The following is a 24,681-nucleotide window of genomic DNA, read 5'->3' as shown; positions in this document are numbered from 1 at the left end:
AGTTTGGTACAACTGACCCTCAAAGTTTGTATAGAGCCAACATAGCTTTGCGAATTTAGTTGAATTGTCAAAATGACATTTGAAGTTCAAACTTAGGGACACAATCTCATGAACATATGCATTGTTTTCGTCACTAAAATCGTAAAAAAACTACATCAAATTGGTCACTGCTACTAGTGTTTCTTTCTTATTCTATTTATTCAATCTTCTTGAAGTTGAGATCACAACAATTGAATTTCACGACACAAACATAAAGTTTGAACTATGCATAGGTTCGAACTACAGGGCACAATGTCCCTAAATTTAAATTGAACAAATTAAACTTAGGAATTCAAAAGCTCTGTATTTTGAGAGTTAGAAAAAAAAAATTAAGGATAAATAATAAATATTTTGGTCAAACCCAGAGTGCTTATAAGTTGAAAAATCATAAGTTGGGTGACCAACCCATTAGCTTATACACCCGTTTGGCCATGAAATTTTTTCCGGAAAACATTTTCACTTTATTTGAAAATCAACGTTTGGCCAAGGAAATTCCAAATACAACTATTTGAAATTTGAAAAACACCAAAAAACTTGTTTTCACTTTCAATATATTTAGGTCCCGTTTGGCCATAAGAATTATTCACTTTTTTTCGGAATCAACATTTGGCCATGAAAATTCAAAATACAACTTGAAGTTGTATTCTGGAATTTGAAAAACAAGAAAAACTTGTTTTTCACAACCAAAACAACTACATTTCAACAAAAAAAAAAAAAAATACAATTTCAAAAACTATGGCCAAACACAACTCCAACTCCAAAAAACCAAACAAAAGTGAAAAAGTTTTTGGTTTCTATGACCAAACACCTACTTAAACAACCAAATATTCTTTGCAAAACTATAACCAAACACAACTCCATCTTCACCTCCAAAATACCAAATAAAGTGAAAAATATTTGATTTTCAAGGCCAAACACCTACTTAACTTATAACATGTCACGACCCAACCCCGTAGGCCGTGGCTAGTGTCCGTGCTGGACACCCATACGTACCCAATAACCCCAAACTAGCATATTAGCAGAATATATCAATATAAGAGTTAATTTGGCGTTACTAAATATCGCATATGCACAAATATAGCACGTGGAAGCCGATAAGGCCATCACAGATCATAACAACCCAAAAACATATACAGAACCCACATGCATGTCTACAGACCTCTACAGAACATAACAGAATCATAAGACGGGACAGGGCCCCGTCGTACCCCTGAATGATATACATATGTACAATAGTAGAAGACTGTACCAAAATATAGGCTCTGGATAAAAGAGCGCTCCAAAATAGCAGAATAAGGTCCTAAGCGGGCGGATCAGCAAACCTGTCGTCAGTACCTGCGCGACATGAAAACGCAGCCCCCGAAGAAAGGGGGTCAGTACGGAATATGTAAAGCCGGAAGTACAGAGATAAAGTCATAACCGGAAACAGAACGAACAGAAAAAGAATGCAAAATCCAGAATATCAAATGCATATTTCCAAAACATAAGAAGTGTGTACAGAAACATATGCCATATCATATCCGGCCCCCGCCAAGGGACTCGGTAGACAGAACGTGGTCACCCCCCCCCCCCCCCCGACGCTGGTGCCACAACACATAAGGATCAGAATAGGGGATAACCCCATAACATAGCATAACATATCCGATGGCCATATCAGATCATATCATATCAAAATAGTGTACATGGCACAACATACTCCACAACCCATGTACATGTATACCTGCCCCCTCACATCGAGGCACGACGAACGATGCAGTGGAAGTCGCTTGAGAACATATCCTGGCTCGGACTCAGTGTGGGAAACATTGAGGCATCCACGAATGGAGTAGTGAGAAACTAAATGCAATAAAAATACCATATCTATTTTTCAGAGACTCAATGAGGCATATCGAATAATAAATCAAATCAATGATATCGGACGGAATTATAGTAAGTGAATTCAGATATCATAATCTTTCTGAGATCATTTTCAAGACCCAAAACAATTCATAAGGCTTAATGGAACATTTAACATAGTTTCTATTTAGTAGTTAAGGAGTAGTTAGAATATTTCCAAAGAAAACGATCGAAGACAAGTCATAAAACACGTAAGGGTAAAATCGGAAATAGTGGGCCCACCTCGGGACAAACAAAGCGGTGGGAAAAAGTACGTATTTTAAGCTTATGGGATCACCTACAGAGGTCCTAGGGCAATCTATAACCTCCTAAGCAATTTGGGGAGGTTTGCATAATTTTCCAACAAAGCGTACTTAAAGAGTTCAATTTTATTGAACGAAAATGCGACAATTTCGTACGCAGATTCCGATGGACAGAATATTCTCCGAGGCGTAAATCCAATCCTAGTACATCTAGGACATGCCAAGAGAAGAATCGGGATAGCTTTACATACCTTTTAAGCTCTTTACGCCTTTCCAAGCTCACTTCCCGTTTCGTCAAAAATCTGCAAATGGTCATATTTACCAAATGTTACCCATAGGACCTTAGGGCTTAAATCTCAATTCAACACTTTTCTACAGAAACTTGGGCAACATTTCCCCTATACATATAGCATCCCCGAGAATTCAACTCGGCCAAAACAATCAATAACAACCCAGCAACAACACCAACAACAACAACAATCACAATAAAACACAATAATACATAACTAGTCACATCTCCAACATAATGTCATAACTTACATTCCGACTTCGTATTGTCAAATCAACACCATCATACTCACATTCATTACTAATCAAAATCATTACAATGCCATTCGGAAGCATTTCCTATCATTTCTACAATCTATACACAAGATATACAAAATATACCAACTTTCCACCAAAGCCACATTTCATCCGAAGCTTCTAATCTTTAGCATATTTATTCATAACATGTTTCCGTCTTCCAAGTTCATCAACAATCATCATAATTTGTACCTTAGCAACTTAATTTCCATAACGACGTAAAATCATACTAAGACGACATAAGCTCCTACATTCCATTTCAATGCAAACTTACATCATTCTACCTTCATTTACATTGCAAGGATCACAACAACACAACTAACATATTAAACAACATTAATCCATCGTTATTTCATCATAACACAACCCACGGCCAACATGGCAATTTTCCAACTTCAACCAAATTCTTTCAACTTTCGTTTCCAATATAATTTCCATCATAACCACAACTAGAATACAACATAAAATTCAACACACTATAGGTATACACATATACACACACACGGCTACATGCATATATATATATACCCACTTTGCAAACTTCCATTTCTCTATACTTTCAACTAATTTCTACATACTACAATACAAACAAGCCTTCATAACATAATAAAAAGGGATGAATTCTTACCTTTCTATCCAATCTTCTTCACTTGACAAAGTAGTCAACTTGAGGAAATAAGTGCTCTTTCTTCCAAAACAACTACACCAAGTTGTAGAGGACACTTAATTTAGTAAGCGAATCACAAGATATCAATTTTTGGAGGAAGATTTTTTAGGGTGATTTTTGCTAGCTTGGGGCCGAATGGTCTCTTTGTTTTGCTCTTGTTCTTGCTTTCTTTCCTTATCTTATTTTTCTTGAACCTTCTTATGAGATAAAGACTACTATATAATAATTAGCACATAGAAAATTAATTAAGGCCATGGGTTTGGGCCATTGTTGGCCGGCCACCCTTAAAAAAAAATGGGCCTCATTTTGTTTCTTATTTTGCAAGCCCAATTGACTACAAATTTTATTTTGTAATTCCCGAAACTAATTTCTGAAATTCCAATTTTGCCCTTGGCCTTCTCCAACTCTTCCTTATTAATATTCTTTCATAAACAACTCATGTGTTGCATAAAATCAATTATGACCTTATTTCTTACAAATCAAGATTATTTTCAATTTTCCAAATGTGTGAAAACACGGGATATAACATAACATTTGAGTATTTACCAAACGTGTAAATAAGTCAAAAGGTATTTAAGTTTATAAGCTTAGCTAAACACTCTCTAAATTTAGTCGGACTCCAAATTCAGACCCCAATACAAATACGAAAAGCCTATGAGAAACACAGGGAAAATCACTCTCTATATCTATTGGTAAAAAATATTTACACGCTTTAGCACATATTTTGAGTTTGTCACCCGATTTAGCCTATATTTATGTATCAACATCTTTTATACACTGTTATACACTTTTATACAAAATACATTATGTATAATGTTTTTTCCCCAAGTATATTATTATCTAAATTAAAAATATGGGTATAATGTAATATTTTATGTTGGGCAATATATTTTTGAAAATTTCCCAAACAATAAACACCACCACCCCGCCTCGAAAAAAGAGATGAGAAATCAAAAGGGAAAATAACACTCTGTGTCCATTTGGAGAAAATATTTAACCGTAATGACTCATATTTCTAATATTATCCGAAATGTTCCATATTTCTAATATTATTTGAAATGGTCCTTTTATACATTATTATATAAGGCTTATACATTATCTACAATAAGTATATAATGTTGTACATCATGTATAAACAACGTTGAAAAAAAAAATTGATTATGTGAATGTAAATTAAAAATATATCTACCTGAATGTACTATTTTACGCTGAATTGTATATTATTAAATTTATCCCAAATAAAAATAAAAATAAAAAAGGAGTCCGTAGAAGTGAGCTTAATAAGAAGAACCTTTTTATTTCCTCATGAACAAGAAATCCCACGTTTCAAATCTCTCTTCATCTTCTTCTCCACCGCTTCATTAGGTTTCCGGTTACTCTCTCCATCGTAAAAACCCTAACTTTCACAGATCCAAACCCTAAACCGGAGTGTTAAACGGCGGCGGCAATGGCGACGGCGGCGACGATGGTGAGTTCGGCAGGTGGTTTATTAGCGATGCTGAACGAGCCCCACCCGCAATTGAAGCTGCACGCGCTCTCAAATCTCAACACATTTGTTGATTACTTTTGGCCTGAGATCTCTACTTCTGTCCCTCTCATGTAATTCCTCTTTCCCCTTATTCTTAGTTTGACTGGGATGTGGTACTTGAATCTATTTTGCTTTGGAAGAACAAATTGTTGATTTTGACTTATTCACTTCTGTCCCAATTGAAGTTGACTGGGCACGGAATGTAAGAAACAAAGAGAGACTTTTGAATCTTGTGTTCTTAAATTAAAGATGTGTGTAGTCCTTTCATGTGTGTGGTCTTAAACACCTGACAATTGGAAAACTTAGTAAATGTAAAAAATTGCATTGTTTTTTTGGTTGGGACAGACCAAACAGGAGAGTAAGATACTTAAATTGGGACGGAGGGAGTAGTTTTTCTCTGTTAGTTGATGTGATTGAAATTATGTGGAATTGGTGCTTCTAAGCTGGATGAAGGGGAAATTCGTTATCTTTTGTCTGTATTAGTAGCTTTTTTTGTTAGTTGATGTGATTGATGTGGAATTGGAACTTCTAAGTTGTATAAAGAGGGAAAAAGTGAGAAGTTTGAATTATACTCCCTCCGTCTCAATTTATGTGAAGGTGTTTGATTGGACACGGAGTTTAAGAAAGAAAGGATGAATTTTGAATCTTCTGGTCTAAAATAAGTCAAAAGATATTTTTTGTGGATATGATCATCTCAGTTTAAAGTTGAATTGTTACTAAATATAGAAAAATGTCTTTCTTTTATCGAAATATAAAAAAACCATCTCAAAAAAAGTGTCGTTCTTTTTGGGACTAACTAAAGAGTGTCACATAAATTGGGATTGGGACACAGGGTGTAGTCTTTTTTTTTTTTTGTTAGTTTATGTGATTGAGAATATGTGGAATTGGAATTCCTAAGTTGTATAAAGAGGAAATTCGTTTTCTTTATTATACTCCCTCCGTTCCAATTTAAGCGTCTTAGTTTCAGTTGGCATGAAGTTTAAGAAACAAAGGGATACTTTTGAATATTGTGGTGTTAAATTAAAGACTTTTTTGGAATTGGAATGTGTATAAAGAGGAAATTCGTTTTGTTTTGTTTTGTTTTTTTCTTTATGATCGAGTGTGGAATTTTGATACTCTCTCCCTCCCATTTGTGAAGGTGTTTGACTGGGCACGAGTTTAAGGAAGAAAAGATGATTTTTGAAACTTGTCGTCTAAAATAAGTGATAGATATTTGTGTGGATATATCATTAAGGATAAAATGATAAGTTTAAAGTTAAATTGTTATTAAATATAGAAAAGTGCATTCTTTTTGGGACTGACTAAAGAGTGGCACATAAATTGGACAGAGGGAGTAGTTTTTTGTTAGTTGATATGATTGAGAATATGTGGAATTGGAACTTCTAAGCTGTATAAAGAGGAGATTCGTTTTTTGTTTTGCTTTTATGTTCCTATTTTGGTGAATTCTTTTGTTTTTTCTTTGTTGTTTTTGGTGGTGAATTGGGTTCTTGAAAGATTGTGGCTTTAGGGGAAAGATTGAAGAGGAAAGTAGATTAAACGACTGGTTAAAGTGGGACTGTTGAGCAGAAATTTTGTTACTTTCTGCTTGACTGGTTATATTTGCGCTCGTACCACTAGATGAAAGCCCCAAAGGACCATAGAACTTTCTTTATTAAGTCACCAAATTGTTTGCCAAACATAGTTCTCTTGAATAGCGGATACCCAACCTTGTTGACCGGTTTGGTTGTACACTAATTTATATAGGTATCATCTAATCATTCTACCAAGGCTATCGAGAACTCTGAGCTTTTAACTTCATGTTAGGATGTGCATCTGTAGAAACTTGGTATTCTTGTTTACTATCGAGTTTGCTTGTTTGTATCTAGTTTGCTCGGGCGTGTCAGTTGTGATATTGGGTGACTTAATGCAATGCATCTTATATATATATTCTTTAACAAGTTATGCAATTTCTGAAACCTGAGCTCAAGTCTTAATCTCCTATCAACTGAGCATTCATGGCATGTGCTATGGGATCTCACAGACCTTTCTAACTCCTGTTCGTGCAGTGAAAGCTTGTACGAGGATGAAGAGTTTGACCAAAGACAACTAGCTGCATTACTTGCTTCAAAGGTTACATTTTTGTTTCCCAACCAACTCCTTCCCATCTCACGCGGGAGATAGTTTATTATGGAAGGAAGTAATTTTGTTATTGGCACTCCTCTCTAATTTTTTGTTTCTTTCCTCAGGTTTTCTATCATTTGGGTGAACATAATGTCTCATTATCCTATGCCCTTGGAGCTGGCCCTCTTTTTGACGTTTCTGAGGATTCTGACTATGTTCATACAGTTCTAGGTATAAATTTCATATGTGATCATATTGTTCTTATGAATTTGGCTCTTCCATATTTTCTCAAGATTCATATATTGCTTTTGATGAATCTCCATCTTTCAACACTTCTTCCTCAATATCCATATTTTTGCAACTGCTCTTGCAGATGGTTCTTGTTGCTTCCTACTTCTAGCCTGTAGATTCTGAGTTATTTCTGTATAGCTGGGTGCATAAAAGTGAAGTATTTTGTTATATCACTGAGAACTAGGGAGAAATCACGTGAAGCTTGAGAATTAATGCTTTATTGGGGAGTAAGAAGTAAAATAAGTTAACTGGTTCATGTGATAAGTGTTGGTTAAACTTTCAAATAGAGACTTGTGCGCACTTAGTTATTTTATGTACTACAACATATCAAATTTTAGATGTCCTTTTTGTTGTCAGTTGACTCAATTTTGTTGGATTTGCAATATGCTTCCTTTCCTTGCTTCAGCTAAAGCCCTGGATGAGTATGCAAGCCATAAGACTAAGGCAGCAGAGTCAAATGATGAAGCCACAATGGTGGATCCCAGGCTGGAGGCTATTGTGGAGAGAATGCTTGATAAGTAAGTACATTTTCATCTTCTGTTGTGGAAGAAAAAGAATCTGAACCTGTAATTCTCACATTATAGTCTGGTTTATAATTGCCCTTCTTCTGTATTAGATGTATAAAGGATGGGAAATATCAACAAGCCATTGGCATGGCCATTGAATGCCGAAGGCTGGATAAGGTTGCTGAAGCAATTGTGAGGAGTGATAATGTTGATGCAACTCTAGCATACTGCAGTAATGTCTCCCATAACTTCGTCAATCGTAGAGAATATCGGAGTGAGGTATAGTCTTACTGTATTCACCCTGTGTAACATAGTTGATCTTAAGTTTCCTCCTTTCCCTCTCCATCCGTGTACTCTGTATAATTTGTGTGATCTTCTTGCCAGGTTTAGTTATTGCGATGATTGCTTTGTATTGTTCCTCATAGAGATATTAGTCCCTGCGTGTTTACTATATCCTTTTTATTTTATTTTATAAAAAAACCTTAATGCTGTAGCATAAATTTTTTGCATTGAGGTAAGGCGTATACCGTGAGCTCCCCTAGAATCATATTCCACCAAAATTCCACTTTGAGTCTTATCTTCTTCCCGTCACTCCTCACTGGCGTCATCTTAATATCGTCTACGATGGGGGAAAATAGAAATGGAAGAAGAAAAAAGGAATTGGTTTGAACATTATGCGGTCAAGTTCGGCATTCTACCGCAGCCTAGTCAATTTACTTTTTGTTTGGAATCTATTATTTGCAGTTATTTAGTGAGTTTATGAACACATATACATGGTCTGAGCCAGAGTTACCGGGCGTAGATGACCCTGCATCTTATGTACTATATCCGCCTCTGCGGACGCATCTTATGTACTATATCTGCCTCTGACATTATCCTCATTTGCTTCGCTTTTTCTCTCTCTCTCTCTCTCTATGGATGTAGGGATCATACTTTAATAAATTTGTTACTTCTGTAGATATTCTTTAAGCAGATTCAGAGAGAGTTTTCATTTCAATCCTCCTACTTTCTCTTTCAGGTGCTTCGTCTTCTTGTCGAAGTGTATGAGAAGTCACCATCTCCAAACTATTTGAGCATGTGCCAGTGGCTTATGTTTTTGGATAAACCAGAGGATGTAGCGAGCATATTGGAAAAGCTATTAAGATCAGAAAATAAAGATGATGCTCTATTGGCATTTCAAATAGCTTTTGACCTTGTAGAGAACGAGCACCAAGCTTTTCTTTTGAGGGTAAGAGACCGGCTTTCCAGCCCAAATCTACAATCTTCAGAGCCGGTACAGTCGTTACCTGTAGATTCTGATCGAGCACCGACTGAAGATGCAGAAGCTTCAGAGGATGTTCCGTTGTTGGAAGAAAGTAGACCTTTAGAGGAAAGTAGACCTTCAGGTGGAACGTTAACAACTGCAGATCCAAAAGAAGTTATATATGCTGAAAGGTTGGGAAAATTAAAAGGGATTCTATCAGGGGAGACCTCAATACAGTTGACCTTGCAATTCTTATACAGCCATAACAAGTAAGACAAACGTATTTTATTTTTTGACACCTATTTGTTCAATTGATTAATGGGAACACTTGTATTCTTAGTTTTCTTAATCTTCGCGTACAGGTCAGATCTCCTTATTCTTAAAACAATAAAGCAGTCTGTTGAGATGAGAAATAGTGTTTGTCACAGTGCAACAATATATGCGAATGCGATCATGCATGCTGGAACTACTGTGGATACATTCCTCAGGGAGAACCTGGTGATTATATTTTACCTTTTACCAGTTTACCTTCTCATTTGAATTATATCTACAGCCTAACATTATTTCAAATGGAAATCCTTTTTTACAATATCAGGACTGGCTAAGCCGTGCAACAAATTGGGCTAAATTCAGTGCAACAGCTGGACTAGGTGTTATTCACAGTGGCCATTTACAGCAGGGGAGATCACTTATGGCCCCTTACTTGCCACAAGGTGGTGCTGGTGGAGGTGGTAGTCCATATTCAGAAGGTGGTGCCTTGTATGCTCTGGGTTTAATTCATGCAAATCACGGAGAGGGCATCAAGCAGTTTCTTCGGGATAGTCTATGTAATACAAATGTCGAGGTACTTGTATTAGTGAACTGTACCTTTCTTGTTGTCACCTTGTTCTTTCCAGCTTTTGGTTTCACATTTGCAATTATTGTTTGTCCAGGTTATTCAGCATGGTGCCTGCTTAGGACTTGGGTTGGCAGCTTTAGGAACTGCTGACGAAGACATTTATGATGACATTAAAAACGTGCTATATACTGACAGTGCTGTTGCTGGAGAGGCTGCTGGTATTGGTATGGGTTTATTGATGGTTGGAACTGCAAGTGAGAAGGCAAGGGAGATGCTTGCTTATGCTCATGAGACGCAACACGAGAAGATAATCAGGTAATTGACAGCTTAATTAATCGCTGAACTGCAACTACCTTTACTAGCTCTGATCCTATTGTTACTCTTATATATGTGTGCTTGATAAGTTTTCTTTAAGGTTTTGCTTTTGTATTTTTAAAGAACAGTATTGTGATTTTTTTAAACCTAGCCAAGAAAGAAAAAGAAACAAAACATTGATGGACTACATAAGTTTTTAAATTGAACTAACATAAGGAAATTCACTATTTGAATGGTGTGAAAACTGATTGCATTGTCGGTAAATGAATAATTGTAATAATATGGAGAGATAATAGGTATTTTGAGGTGATTTTACTTGATAAAACTACAGAGGAAGTTGTACTTTTGAATAAATCTCATTAATTGATATATGGAAACAAAATTGGTTGTTATATACATTTGATAGACTGAACATTGAAATAAAGATTAACAGCTAATTACAGAAATCTTCCTCCAGGCTGGCTCAGTTACACTAACCTCCCTACTTCCTTTGCAACAAGTCCAGTTAATAACAAATATAAGAAAATAATGGCCAGAGATTTTCTCCTTGTTTTAGAACCCACTGTTTCATATCCTTGTGTCTGATCTTTCAACTTAAGCCAATGTAGCATCCGTTTTCTTGTGACTATTGCATTTATGTAAAAAAATAAAAAAGCAATGAGTGTCAGAATTGAAAGAAAAGTCAATAGCAAAGCAAATGCAATGAAGAACATTGCCGACTTGACGTAAAAGATATGCTGGCGTTGTCTAAATTTCTGTTTCAAAAGAATGATAGGACTGTCCATTGTAAACGGTGTTTGAGTTTCAGGTTTGTAAGGAGACAGGATGGGTTGATTTCTTTGTTCATTGTGAATTCTAAAAAATTTCGCTGATGTTGCATCATATATAGTAAAATCACAAATTTAGATCTATCACTTCTTTCAGTCACCAAGTATACATCCTCTTTTGTTCTTTATGACTTTTGAATATTGTGTCTAATTGTCTATCAATTCCAAGAACGTGAAAAACCATAAATTTCAAATTTCAAGGTGAAAAATCTTATGTGTAATTCTTGTTTATGGGAATTTCTGTTCCTTTTACCCCTATATTTTGCGCTATTTTCCTTTCACGAAGGTCGTTAGCAAAAAGTTAATACTTCAAACCAGAGAGGACATGAATATGTAATTAGCCTTAAGAATAATTAAGAGATCAATAATGTGGCATAAATTAAGGATGGAAATATCTCTATTTCACTATATATGTGGTGATACCTGAACACAATTTTTATGTAAAAAGATTAACAGTACAAGAGTCCATAGAGCACTGGCGTTGAACATTACTGGCGTTGAACATTCATTCTGATGCTACTACATGCAGGGGTTTGGCACTAGGTATTGCCCTTACAGTCTATGGAAGGGAAGAAGAAGCAGATACATTGATCGAGCAGATGACTAGGGATCAAGACCCTATATTGCGTTATGGTGGCATGTATGCTTTGGCATTGGCTTACAGAGGAACTGCGAATAATAAGGCTATCCGACAGTTGCTGCATTTTGCTGTATCAGATGTTAGTGATGATGTCCGCCGGACTGCCGTTTTGGCACTTGGATTTGTTATGTATTCTGAGCCAGAGCAGGTTGGTACTTTTCTGTTCATATCAGAGGCTGTGATGCTTGTTAATAATGTGCTTATCAATCTCTTGTTATCTGAGGTCTTGTTTGTCAGCAGAATTACTGCTTTTTAGCGGTCTGTAGATCCACATTTGAGGCTTCTACTTTTTCTATTTTCCTGTTCCCCCTACCCCCTCCTCCCCACCAAAAAAAAGGGTGTTTGGGGGGTGGGGGAGTAAGAAAAAGTCCTCTTTGTTCTGATATGCTAATATTGTTTATTTTGAATGGATTTGCAGATGCCTCGTATTGTCTCATTGTTATCGGAGTCTTACAATCCACATGTGCGATATGGCGCGGCAATGGCAGTTGGAATTTCTTGTGCAGGTACCGGTCTGAGTGAGGCCATCTCATTGTTGGAGCCTTTGACATCAGATGTAGTTGATTTTGTTCGCCAAGGTGCTCTCATAGCGATGGCCATGGTGATGGTCCAGATAAGCGAAGCCAGTGATTCCCGTGTTGGTGCCTTCAGGTATTTCATTTGAAAATGCATATCGCATCTCCCCTTATTTTTCCATCTTTTCTCTGAGCTTGCTATCATTCTATGCTTTCGTCTGTTCAGGCGACAGCTGGAGAAAATTGTCCTAGATAAGCATGAAGATACCATGAGTAAAATGGGTGCAATTTTGGCCTCTGGAATTCTTGATGCTGGTGGAAGAAACGTGACCATAAAATTACTTTCAAAGACGAAGCATGATAAAATTACAGCAGTCGTTGGACTAGCTGTTTTTAGTCAGTTTTGGTATTGGTATCCGCTTATATATTTTGTTAGCTTAGCATTCTCGCCAACAGCCTTAATTGGTCTGAACTCTGACCTAAAAGTGCCAAAGTTCGATTTTGTATCACACGCCAAACCCTCACTGTTTGAGTATCCTAAGCCAATCACTGTAACCACGACAACGTCTTCCGTCAAACTTCCCACAGCTGTTCTATCAACATCAGCTAGGGCCAAGGCAAGGGCTAGCAAAAAAGAGGCTGAGAAAGCCAATGCCGAGAAGGCACCTGGAGCAGAGTCATCTTCTGGTGCAACAAATTCTGGGAAGGGCAAGTCTACTGATAAGGATGGGGAGTCCATGCAGGTCCGTATACGTTTCTGTCATGTTGTTTTGTTCAATGGACTGATGATCTGTTCTCTATGACATTGTCGACATCTGTGAATGGATGATCTGGCATAATATTCTGCTTTGGTTATGTAGTGCATAAATTAGCATTAAATTTGTTTACCAAGTGTAATCTCCTTTATTGGCAGGTGGATACTCCTGCAGAGAGGAGAAACGAACCGGAGCCATCATTTGAGATCTTGACCAACCCTGCTAGAGTGGTTCCAGCTCAGGAGAAATACATTAAGTTCTTGGAAGACAGCAGATACGTGCCAGTTAAATCATCACCTTCCGGTTTTGTGCTTCTGAGAGATCTACGTCCTGATGAACCTGAAGTGTTGTCCCTCACCGATGCACCCTCATCAACTGCATCCAGCACTGGTGGATCAACTGGACAACAGACACCGGCATCAGCAATGGCTGTTGATGAGGAGCCACAGCCACCACCAGCATTTGAGTACACGTCGTGATTTATTGTAATTTAAAAGCTTCACCAATACTTTGGTTTTCATTCCATATTGGAAGGTGATGTTGAATGGGCAGAGGTGGAAACTTATGGATTAATAGCACTTTCCATGGTCAATTGTGTCGTGGGATACATCGCAAAGAGCCCTGTGGGCTGTTATTCGGCCTCCTGATTACCAGACTTGTTCTTGTGCTTGTCATCATATTTTGTTTGCAAGAGGACTTAGGAAGACGATGACTGGAAATTTCCGTTGCTCGTGATATTTGCCTAAATCTGCCACAGATCTTCTGTCCTAGACTTTCTGAAATTTACTTATGATTTAATTAAGATTTTATGTTGATTGGATCTTCAAAAGAACGAAAAAAAGGTCCCACTGTTCCCTAATTGTTCTTGCAGTTAATTAGTTAAAATAAATGTCTGGAAATGTGTCTGTTTTGACATTTTGGTACTGATGTGCCTGCTCCTCTACGAGCCACATCTGATTAAAAATGCACTTTCGAGGTATCAAACTCACGTGGTGAGGCTGCTTAATTCGAGCAAACTTATAATTAGGTGAACTTTTAGAAATTTGAATGAGTCAATTTTCGCCCGACTAATTATGTTGATCACGTTAGCGTCAATGCATATGCCATGATAGATGTACCAAATTTAGGAGCAAGCTTCTTGGTTATTGAATTTCTACTTAGAGCTTCTCGTATATTATTGAATTTCAACTAAAACGTTCCTTCGAGCTCATACTGGTTGTGGTTGCTGTCTTTAGCTAGCGTACTGCAAGGTTGTAGTGGAGTAGTAATACTTCATTCCTAATAAAAAGTTTCGGTTCGAACCTTGTCAATGGAGTTACTTTTGATAGGGGGTGTTTTACCCCGCAATGGGACTTCCGAATGTGAATATCAATTGATCGGGCCTCAAAAGTTACCGAATACCGAGTGGAAAATTATACAAAAGTTGGTCTTAGGAACGACTACTATTTGTTTATGGTTCTTGGATCAACATGATCGACTCCACAAAGTTCTCGAATAATGAAATGACAAGTTCTAAAATTTTGGTAAAAGCTCCTTGGTATTTCATCATTCAATGGAAAGCTCTGCCAGAGCGTGTAAAGTTAAAAATCGAACGGTATCACATGAAATATAACTATCCAAATAAAGAGATATTAGTTAGAAATATAGATGTCTAGACTGCAAAGGTGCTCACGTGCATGATATTATGATTAAACCAATCTCAAACATTCAATCCATAAGAAAGGTTCAATTCAAAGTTTTGAAAAAAATTCACTCACTTTAATTCATAAAATCATATGACAGGGTTTAAGTATTTATTAAAGCCTCGTGCAAAGAGGTGATAAAGTTAGTTCTGCTTGTGATTCACATTAATAATACGTTAGGGAGGTGAGTGAATTCATGAGGTGTAAATTAACCCACAGGCTCCTCTCCTACTGACGGTATAATAAAATATTAATAGTATCGGTACAATTTTTCTACTATTATAGAAGAGTGGGTTTGGTCGTCAACCCACTCTTCTATAATAGTTCATAGTTTAAAAAAAAATAAAAAATTAGGTGGGGTCCAAGTGAAGAAGTAGGAGACAATTGAAAAAAAAAAAAGGACATTTAATTAATGATAATAAGTTCAGAAAATGGTAAAGGTACGCTTAGAGAAAATTTAAAGAAGAGAAATTCAGGGAAAAAGAAATAACGATTTAAATTGAACACAAAAACCGCTAAAGAAGTCATAAAACCAAAAAATTTAAAACTTATACCTTTGGGTAAGGATAAAAATGCACTAATTTTAGACACATACGTCTTACACAAATAATGAGGAATAACATCAAGAAGACAAAATATAAACGGTCAAGAAACGTATACACATATACTTAAAAATTTAAGACTACAACAAATGCTAACACATGAAAGCGCTTTTCAGTGTCGTTGAGTAGAAAGAGATAATGGCATGAAACTCGATAGGAGAATGTGTATTTCAAATCTTTCAATTGAAGAACCAAACCAGGAAAGTCATATATGGGAGAAGCGGACTAAGTAAAATAATTTATTGATATTTTCAATTAATTGAATTATAATACTTTCTATAATAAAAATTTCATAATTATATTACTAAAAGTTACTCTCTCTGTCCTAATTTATGTGACATAATTTGACTAGGCACGAAGTTTAAAAAAGAAAGGAAAAATCTTTGAAACTTGTAATCTAAAACAAGTCATAGATATTTGTGTGGATTTAAATCATTTCATTAAAGGTAAAAGGGAAAGTTTCAAGTTAAATGATTTCTAAACATAAAAATATATCATTCTTTTTTAGACAAACTAAAAAAAAAAAAAAGTGTGGTGCTATTTTTTGTGTTGGGCTCGTGCTAGCACGGGCTTTCATCATCTAGTAATTTGTTATAAAGATTGCATATTTTATTTTTAGATTACTAACTCCAGTTATTATAAGTAATTACGTGCAATTACTTTTCAAGTAACATACAAGAGTAAAATAGTTATATTATCAATGTATATAAGTTAAACTCTTTCAGATATATGTGTCTTTTTTTTTTTTTTTTTTTGTAGTGGTGCACGTATTAAGTGTATAGAAGCCCAGACACAGGCTCGATCAAGCCCAGTAGCTTTTATTCGAACAATACATTTGTATTAAGAAATTCATTAAATATGCGTAAAGATTAAATTTAGAACTCATTATTTAACACTTAATATCATCGTTCTAAAATTTAAAATCCATAAATTTGAAATCCTGATTAGCGTCTCTATATATATACGCGCGCGCGCACACACACACACACACACATATATATATATATATATATATATATTTTTCTATTATATATGAAGTGGTAAAGGGACGAACACAACTTCCCATGGTTGTACCATGGGTTTTAAAAATTATACACGCAATGAATGCTTGTACCATAAGTTATATAAATTGTACAGTTTAACCAACTATTTTTATATCCCACGTAGGTATATGTCATAGTACTTAATATTTATTCCATTCTCATGTATAGACGTTTATACTTCAAATTTAATTCTCCGACACATTTATTTCCTCCGTGTACTTTTACTTGTTCACTTTTGACTTTTCGTGTTCTAGCTGAATATTTATTCTCTTCTCATGTATAGACATATGCAGTTCAATTTTAATTCTCCTACACAAATTTATTTCCTCCGTGCACTTGAATTTGTCATAAATCGCACGTGGATATATGCCATAGTACTGAATATTTATTCTCTTCTCATGTATACATGTGTGCACTTCAAATTTAATTATCCGACACATATTTATTTCCTCCGTGCACTTTTACTTGTTCACTTTTGAATTTTCACGTTTTTGCTGAATATTTATTTTCTTCCCATGTATACATGCATGCACTGCAATTTTAATTATCCGACACATTTATTTTCTCCATGCACTTTTACTTGTTCACTTTTGACTTTTCATGTTATTTAAGAATTAATAAATGAAGTACTCCTTCTGTCCCATATTTCTTGGCCACATTACTTGACTTTTCACGTTCTTTAAGAATTAATAAATGAAGTACTCTCTTCGTCTCATATTACTTGGCCACATTACTATACTTGACTTTTAACGTTCTTTAAGAATTAATAAAAATGAAGCACTCCCTTCGTCCATATTACTTGGCCACATTACTAAAAATATATGTCTATTTTTCTATTCTATATTTTTCTTCTTTTCTATTTCTAATATATCTAAGTGTGAAGAGAAGACTAAGACATCAATAAAAATTTGTACCACAAGTTATATAAACTGTACATTTTAACCAACTACTTTTTTATACCACGTGGTCATATGTCATAGTACTGAATATTTATCTCTTCTCATGTATACACGTATGCATTTCAAATTTAATTCTTCGACACATTTATTTCCTCCGTTCACTTATACTTGTTGACTTTTGACTTTTCAAGTTCTTTAAGAATTAATAAATAAAGTACTTCCTCCATTCCATATTACTTGGCCACATTACTAAACTATTTTTTTACTGGATATTTATTCTCTGCTCATGTATACAAGTATGCATTTCAATTTTAATTGTCCGACATATATTTATTTCGTCCTTGCACTTTTACTTGTTCATAAATGAATTACTCAATATTACTAAAAACATATATCCAAATTACTTGTTCATTTACAGAACCAAAATAAAATTAATTAAATGTTTTACATCTTATCCTCTCCGTCCCATATTATTTGGCCACATTACTAAAAATATATGTCCAAATTACTTGTTCATTTACAAAACCAACATAAAATTATAAGATAAAATTAATAAATCTTTCCCATCTTACCCTTAATAATAAATGTTCTTGAAAATAAATGTATTTATTGGAGAGAGATAGGGGTAAGATAGTAAAATATATCTTTTACTTCTGATTTCTTAGCGAGCGTGCAAAAGGGAAAGTGACAAGTAATATGGGACAGAGAAAGTATATATTTTACCATAATATTCATATTTATTGGTGTAAGTCTCAATAGCATTCGAAAATAATTTGAAAATGAGTAATTAAAGGGTAAAATTAATAATAAGAACACACAGAAGTAAATTAATGGCCAGCCCCTTCTGCATGATTCTCCTCACTCTTCTTGCATTGCCTAGCTTGATGGTCGCCACGATAAATAAAGGAATACAAGAAAAAGGATGACATGTATACAAATATATATGCCTATAATATATGCGTAGTCGTTATCTTTATACACAATCAACATAATTGAAGTTTCATACTAATTAATAATTACTATATTAGTTTCTTTATCTTGATATGTTAACGTGGACAAGTAAAAATAAACAGAGGGAGTGACTTTTATCTCCGTTTTTCTTCTTTGTCAATACTTTAAACGTGAAGAGATGACGAACAATAGCAATGCAAATTTGTACAAAAAGTTATTCTAATTCTCCTACACATAACTTGTTCACTTTTGATTTTTCACGTTCTTTGAGAATTAATAAATAAAGTATACTATATTTTATCATAATATCCATATTTATTGGTGTATTGTCTCAATAGTCACAGAAAATGATTAAAAATGAATAATTAATGTGAAGGGTAAAATAAAAAAAAGATTTTTTTTTCTTGATATGTTAACGTCGACAAGTAAAAGTGAAGGGAGGGAGTGACTTTTATCCCCATTTTCCTTCATTGTCAATACTTTACTTATTTACTCTCATTTGCGGTCTCTGGTTATTGTTTTCTTTTATATTTTCATTTCAGAATTAAAATTTGGTGATTAATGATATAACATATATCTTTCTAATTTTGATTTCTTTGTAACAATTTGTTTTATCTATAATTGTAACATAAAAAATTATAATATATTTTTTAATTAATTTCATAAAAATATTTTATTAGTTTTGCTTTTAAAAAATCCAATATATACAACAATGGTTCTTATGTTTGGATCTGAACAATTACTTAATTGAAATGAATATCAACCTCGATATACATATAAAATATTAAATAATTTATAAGAAAAAATTTAGAATCAAAATATTAATTTTCTCTCATATTCTTACTAATTTTCTTTTACATCGATGAACAACTTTTATTGTCATGATAATGAGAAAAAAATTCGACTCTTTCCATCTCAAAAACTTAATTCCATTTTTTAATTATAACTAAAGTGATAGTACATAAAATACATTTTGTATATGTTGCTATATATAATAATAATTATAATATTTTTAAAAGTTATTTTCAAAATACAAATTTTAAAGACCGGCTAATTAAAATGAATAGGAACATGCACGGCCATGTATTGCTACCGAAGCAAAAAGCAACCAAAAAGTCAAAGGCAGCCTTTCTAGCAGGATACCCTGGTCCATCATTTTCAGATAATCTCATCAAGCCCTTCAACACCATATATACTCTTTAATGGATCATCTTGTTTACCTTTTGTCTTTTTCCATTCAAGAAAATCCCGTTTAATTTAATACTTATGAGTTATATCCTCTTCTCCAAAGGTTAATCCACAAATTCCCGTCTTCTTATCCACAACTATTTCATTTTTTTTTTCTTCCTAATAGTGTCATGATAGTTTGTTTCTGAATTTGTCAGGTTTCTAGAGGTGGACCCAAGGATTGATAATTCACCAAAGGACAGAGTTTGCATGAATTTGTGTACCAATAGGATTTTAGGGTAAAATACCAAAAAAAAACATACAATGGAGAAAAAAGAAAACAACCAGGTATCCCCCACACATCTATTATATATTGGTACATCTTTAATATTCTTTTTATCATTTTCCTTGATACTTGTTTTCACCATGTTGTTTCCCTTTGAACATGAAATATTGTTGCAGCCCTCTTTGCTTACAAATTTTCCAAGTCTAAATGACTACTACTCTCTTGATGATCCATATTGTCATAACTATCAACATTCACATGAGATGGTTAATGAAGAATCCTTGATGGTGCCACAAAAGGAAGAGAAGTTGAAAGAGATTAGTGATAAAGTAGAAATTAATGCCACATCACAATTAAGTTTTCTTGGTGAAAATATTGAAAATAGCCAAGCAAATGACAGCAAGAAGAAGAGGAAAAGAACAAGAATGAAGAGTAGTGAGGAAGTTGAGAACCAAAGAATGACACATATTGAAGTGGAGAGGAATAGAAGGAAGCAAATGAATGAACATCTTCATGTATTGAGGTCTCTCATGCCAAGCTCCTATGTACAAAGGGTATTAAATTCTCAAACTTAAATGTCATTCTCTCTATTTATTTTATATCACACTCTTCTCAATGATAGTCTTTTATTTGTATAACTCTTTATTAACTTTAAACATTTTATTTTACCTTTAATGACACACTCTTATCGCCATAGAAATGCCATATCACATGTTTAAGATTGCGTACTACATAAGCATATGCTATGTTGCTTAGATCCTCCTAAAGTATTTTGGAGGATCCGAGACGGGTGCAACGATATTTTTTTGGAGGATCCGGACATATCAAAAGTCCTTTTCTTGTTTCTTAAAATCTGTATCAGTCACACACCGCCGTATAAAATGAAATAGAAAGGAGGGAGTTATATGTTTGACATTTTATTATATTCTTTTGGGAATTTCCCAGGGAGATCAAGCCTCAATTATTGGTGGAGCAATAGAATTTGTCCGAGAATTGGAGCAACTCTTGCAATGCCTTGAATCACAGAAGAGAAGGAAAATCTATGGCGATGATTCATCAACATCAATCATGGAAATTCAAAATCCTCCACAGCCACCATTAGTTTTTGCTCCTAATTTTCCTCTTGCAAATGAAAATGAAAATGAAATTGGAATTCAAGAAGAAACAGCTGAGAGCAAGTCATGTTTGGCTGATGTTGAAGTGAAGCTTATAGGTTTTGATAATGCCATGATCAAGATTTTGTCAAAAAGAAGGCCAGGCCAACTCATTAACACTATTTCTGCTTTAGAAGATTTCCAGCTTAACATTATTCATACAAATGTTACCACCATTGAACAAACTGTTCTATATTCATTCAATGTTAAGGTGCGTATTCATTGAACAGTGTGACTATCTCATTTAACACTTGAGTTGTTAATTAACGACCATACTGTTATTTACTTAAAAGTTTAAGCAGTGGCGATGTAAGGAATTTTGATAAGGTTATTCAAGATTTTATATGTACAATATGTATAAAAAGTAATTTTGTACCTATATACGCAGCATAATTTTCTAATATACGATATAATGAAGAGTTTTCAATTGACCGCTAGATCTATTTGGCTCCGCCACTGAATTAAAGTTATATGCACGTACTAACTGCGTATAGACAAATTGACATACAACAATAGGTAACTCTTCAACTCTTCATTGCTAGTTGATATTGTAACCTAAAAAATAAAGTAATAATTTGCTCTTGTCGATTAGATTACGTCAATAGTGTAAAGTTTTATTAACTACTTATTAATGTATATAAATTAAATTCTTCACGAAATTATTTCATCATGTTTTGATTTTTCATTTGTGCAGATTTCTGGTGAAACGAGGTTTACAGCTGATAATATAGCAAATTTGATCCAGCAAATATTCAGTTTTTTCCATGCAAATAGTGCCATATGAAGTAAAGGTAGTGGGAGGCTACCAAAATATTTTCTTGTAAACTTATATCATATAGCAATTCTTGTTTAATTTTGGAGTTGAGCTCTTATTAGGGTCTTCATAAACATATTATTGAGCATTCAAATAAAATTTTAAATTCAAATATATGTGACTCAAAGTTCATTGAAAGCACAAAATCATGGATGTGTATCTATGAACTTGGCAAGATCCTATACATTTATGGTCTCTTTGTGCTTTACGATGAGCTCAGAATTCTTTCTTGTGAATTGTCATATATCTGTTGTTGGTCTTTAGCTAGTAACTAAATGATTTGATGCATGGCAGGCAATTGTCACCATGTGTTTCTCTCTATTCCTTATGGTGTAAGCTACAACAAAATTTTGATTGCATCAAGATTGTGGTGTAGGATCAACGAAATAGGTAAATAAGAAAATGATCATTGTGTAAGCAGAAACAAAAAATATTAAGTGATTTTTGTCCATTTGGCCAACTTGGATTGATAGAATTGCTCGATGTCTCTGTTGGTGAGAGATAGTAGGTCCAAAAGAGCAATCAACGTACACACAATTCAGATGTCACGATCATCCCCCCAAGAGAGAAAATTGACAGTTTTGCCTCGTTTCATGTTTCTTTTTTTTATTTCAAATTTAACTATCTTGTATCCAAAATTCACTAAACTGACTAATATAGAATCGCTCCCTACAAAAATTTTCTTCATTCTCAAGGCTCTAACCCGAAACATATAGTTAAGGGTGGATGGATCAAATCCACTACTGCATCCCATGACGTCCCCTTGGATGGTCGTTTTCATGTTCATAATACCTAAGATACACTACCAACACGGATTGTAGTGGAGAATCAGAGGTCTCATAATTGAGCCTTGAGTGTGAAATTATATTTATTAGGGAACGCTTTATTCTATTGTAGATTCCGGCACGAATTCAAATTTAGTCACAACTCAATACGATACCGAATAGCGAGTGAAAAGTAAATGAAAAACACTGAGATACACTAATTGAAAAAACTTGAAATAAAAGGATCCTCTCTCATGCCAAAAATACAACTGCAAAGGTCGCTATCAACATAACATTTCTGGAGAGAAATGCTAAAGCGGCACATGTAATGGAAAAAATAAGAGTGGTTATAATGACAATATCTATCTATAGCTAAGCTGCTAAAGGTGTCAATTGATAATAAATGGATATAAAGTGAGGGGATTTTTTTCTTTTTGCAATTATGTGACTTAGAGAAGGTCAACGTTCATGCACTGCCAAATTGTACCTTGTTTTTGGAGGGAATTGACTTTGTCAGGATTAAATCTTGGAAGTATTAGACTCCTTTAATTTGTAGGGTCACCTGTCCTAGGAGTTTGGTTTGGTCTTCTAATTTATCAGGCATCATTTATTTATTTATTTATTTATTTTATTTTTGGGGTTCCCAGACAGTTTTCTTACATAAATAATTTTGTCATGTTTGCAGTTTGATAATTCATGCGCGCATGCTAAAGAATGGCATGTGGGGTTTCGATTTTGACTCGTATAGTCTACAGACATATGCATCAGTAAGATCTAGAACTGTCCAATCATTTGCTTTTATGGTTATATAAGAAACACAAAATATTTATAAATATGTTAGCTAATAGATCTCTTTTCTTGTATAACTTAAATGTCTCATATTTCTCAAAAAAATGATTCAATTGATGGGGTTTGGTATAATATTAATGATCTCGATGAGAGGCATCGATGAGCACATTGATTGGACTATCCATGTGGATGAGAGCCTTCACACAGTGTTTTAAAAGGCGGGGGCGTAAGGCGGGGCGTTTTACATACGCTTCGACGAGGCGTAAGCCTCATGGGTATTTAATTTTTAGTATTTCTTAAAATAATATAATTACAATAAATATTTTTAAATAGGTAAAATTACATTAAAAAAAACTGTAAATAAATGAAATATATATATATATATATATATATATATATATATATATATATATATGTATGTATGTATATATGTATATATGTGTGTGTGTGTGTGTGTGTGTGAGCGCGCGGGCGCGCTTGATCCTCACAAAAAAATGATCAAAGCAATCCATTATACACCGCTTATAACTTGTAATTATATATAACATAATTTTACAAGTATAAACAATACAATGAAATAAAAGCTATTATGAAATGCAAAACAATTCTAACATTTTAACTTTCAAACACGAAAAAAACACAGTTTCTTAAAACACTATTACTATCATACTATTCATTTTATCTCCCTATAAGCAAATAATCAATAAAATTAATCAATATTACAATTAAAACATAACTTCTTCATGAACAAAAAATAAAATTATATGATAATTCTGATACATAGGACTTATGACCAATGACAAGTGAAAATGTACAATTCCGCTATGTGTTTTTTTTAAAAAAATTAAGTGATATTCACCCTCACGACGTTCTCAAATAGTAAATATCCAATACTACGACTTGTTATATGAGTTACACCCAATCTTCTATTTCTATAGATGAAAAACTATTAAGTATCATTATTTTGTTAAACAATTATGAGGGTGAATGATTTTAATTAATGAATTTAAAATATAATTTGTGTAAGAACTGTTAGGCGAGCTCTGGGCGTTGGGCGTTACGCGTGTTTAGGGCGTACGGTTGGGCGCTTAGGGCGTAAGCCTCATAGGAACTAAGCCCCGCACGTTAGCCCCAAGGCGTTTTGCCACTGCCCTGCCCCGAGGCGAGCCCCGGGGCGAGTCCTGACACTGTCTTTTAAAACAATGCCTTCACAGCCCAGACACAACATAATTATCAGGGGCGCAATCTATCACTGAGCTAATAGCCCCTCGTGCGAGCCTCCCACTAGGGATCCGCATGCCAAAAGCGAGAGAAAGTCCATCCCTCTGTTTCCTTTTCGCCCCCATGTCGCCGCATGGGGGAAACATATGGGTACATAAAAAAGGTGGTCTTAACAACTTGCTCCGACCTGGGGCCATAAGCTCATGAGCTTGGTCTTATCACACTGACGAGTAAAGAAAGAAGTCTTCAATCTCCAAGTTAAACTCAAACGCAACTCCCTTCTTTAAAAAGTGACAAGTACATAATTTTGAGTGTGATAAGC

General features: G+C 34.5%; 2 protein-coding genes and 1 long non-coding RNA gene across 5 annotated transcripts; 2 read left to right on the top strand and 1 right to left on the bottom strand.

Moving 5' to 3' along the window:
- Positions 1-1,110: 1,110 nt before the first annotated feature.
- Positions 1,111-4,855, bottom strand: LOC132611202 (uncharacterized). The gene is made up of 4 exons (XR_009571503.1): positions 4,721-4,855; positions 3,391-3,462; positions 2,429-2,479; positions 1,111-1,374 (listed from the first exon to the last, which is right to left on the bottom strand). It is a non-coding gene; the product is annotated as an uncharacterized LOC132611202 (long non-coding RNA).
- LOC132611201 (26S proteasome non-ATPase regulatory subunit 1 homolog A-like) lies at positions 4,727-13,846 on the top strand. The gene is made up of 13 exons (XM_060325609.1): positions 4,727-5,028; positions 7,003-7,066; positions 7,183-7,288; positions 7,755-7,866; positions 7,965-8,133; positions 8,873-9,366; positions 9,460-9,595; positions 9,693-9,941; positions 10,030-10,250; positions 11,607-11,865; positions 12,136-12,368; positions 12,459-12,975; positions 13,146-13,846. The coding sequence occupies exons 1-13, from the start codon at positions 4,877-4,879 to the stop codon at positions 13,464-13,466; spliced, it is 3,033 nt and encodes a 1,010-aa protein (XP_060181592.1). The 5' UTR covers positions 4,727-4,876; the 3' UTR covers positions 13,467-13,846.
- A 5,472-nt stretch (positions 13,847-19,318) lies between these two features.
- LOC132609999 (transcription factor FAMA-like) lies at positions 19,319-22,146 on the top strand. 3 transcript variants are annotated; one of them, XM_060324235.1, is made up of 5 exons: positions 19,319-19,455; positions 19,550-19,679; positions 19,794-20,171; positions 20,563-20,982; positions 21,466-21,627. In XM_060324235.1, the coding sequence occupies exons 2-5, from the start codon at positions 19,656-19,658 to the stop codon at positions 21,553-21,555; spliced, it is 912 nt and encodes a 303-aa protein (XP_060180218.1). In that variant the 5' UTR covers positions 19,319-19,455; positions 19,550-19,655; the 3' UTR covers positions 21,556-21,627. The 3 variants fall into 3 exon arrangements, with proteins under 3 accessions (XP_060180218.1, XP_060180217.1, XP_060180216.1); XM_060324234.1 differs by lacking the exons at positions 19,319-19,455; positions 19,550-19,679 and adding an exon at positions 21,880-22,146 and having other exon boundaries at positions 19,690-20,171; positions 21,466-21,562; XM_060324233.1 differs by lacking the exons at positions 19,319-19,455; positions 19,550-19,679 and having other exon boundaries at positions 19,690-20,171.
- Positions 22,147-24,681: the final 2,535 nt, after the last annotated feature.

Source organism: Lycium barbarum, chromosome 9 (assembly GCF_019175385.1).
Source record: "Lycium barbarum isolate Lr01 chromosome 9, ASM1917538v2, whole genome shotgun sequence".
Classification (NCBI taxonomy): Eukaryota; Viridiplantae; Streptophyta; class Magnoliopsida; order Solanales; family Solanaceae; genus Lycium; species Lycium barbarum.
The sequence above is the reverse complement of the archived record's forward strand: the minus strand, read 5'-3'. Positions and strand labels throughout refer to the sequence as shown.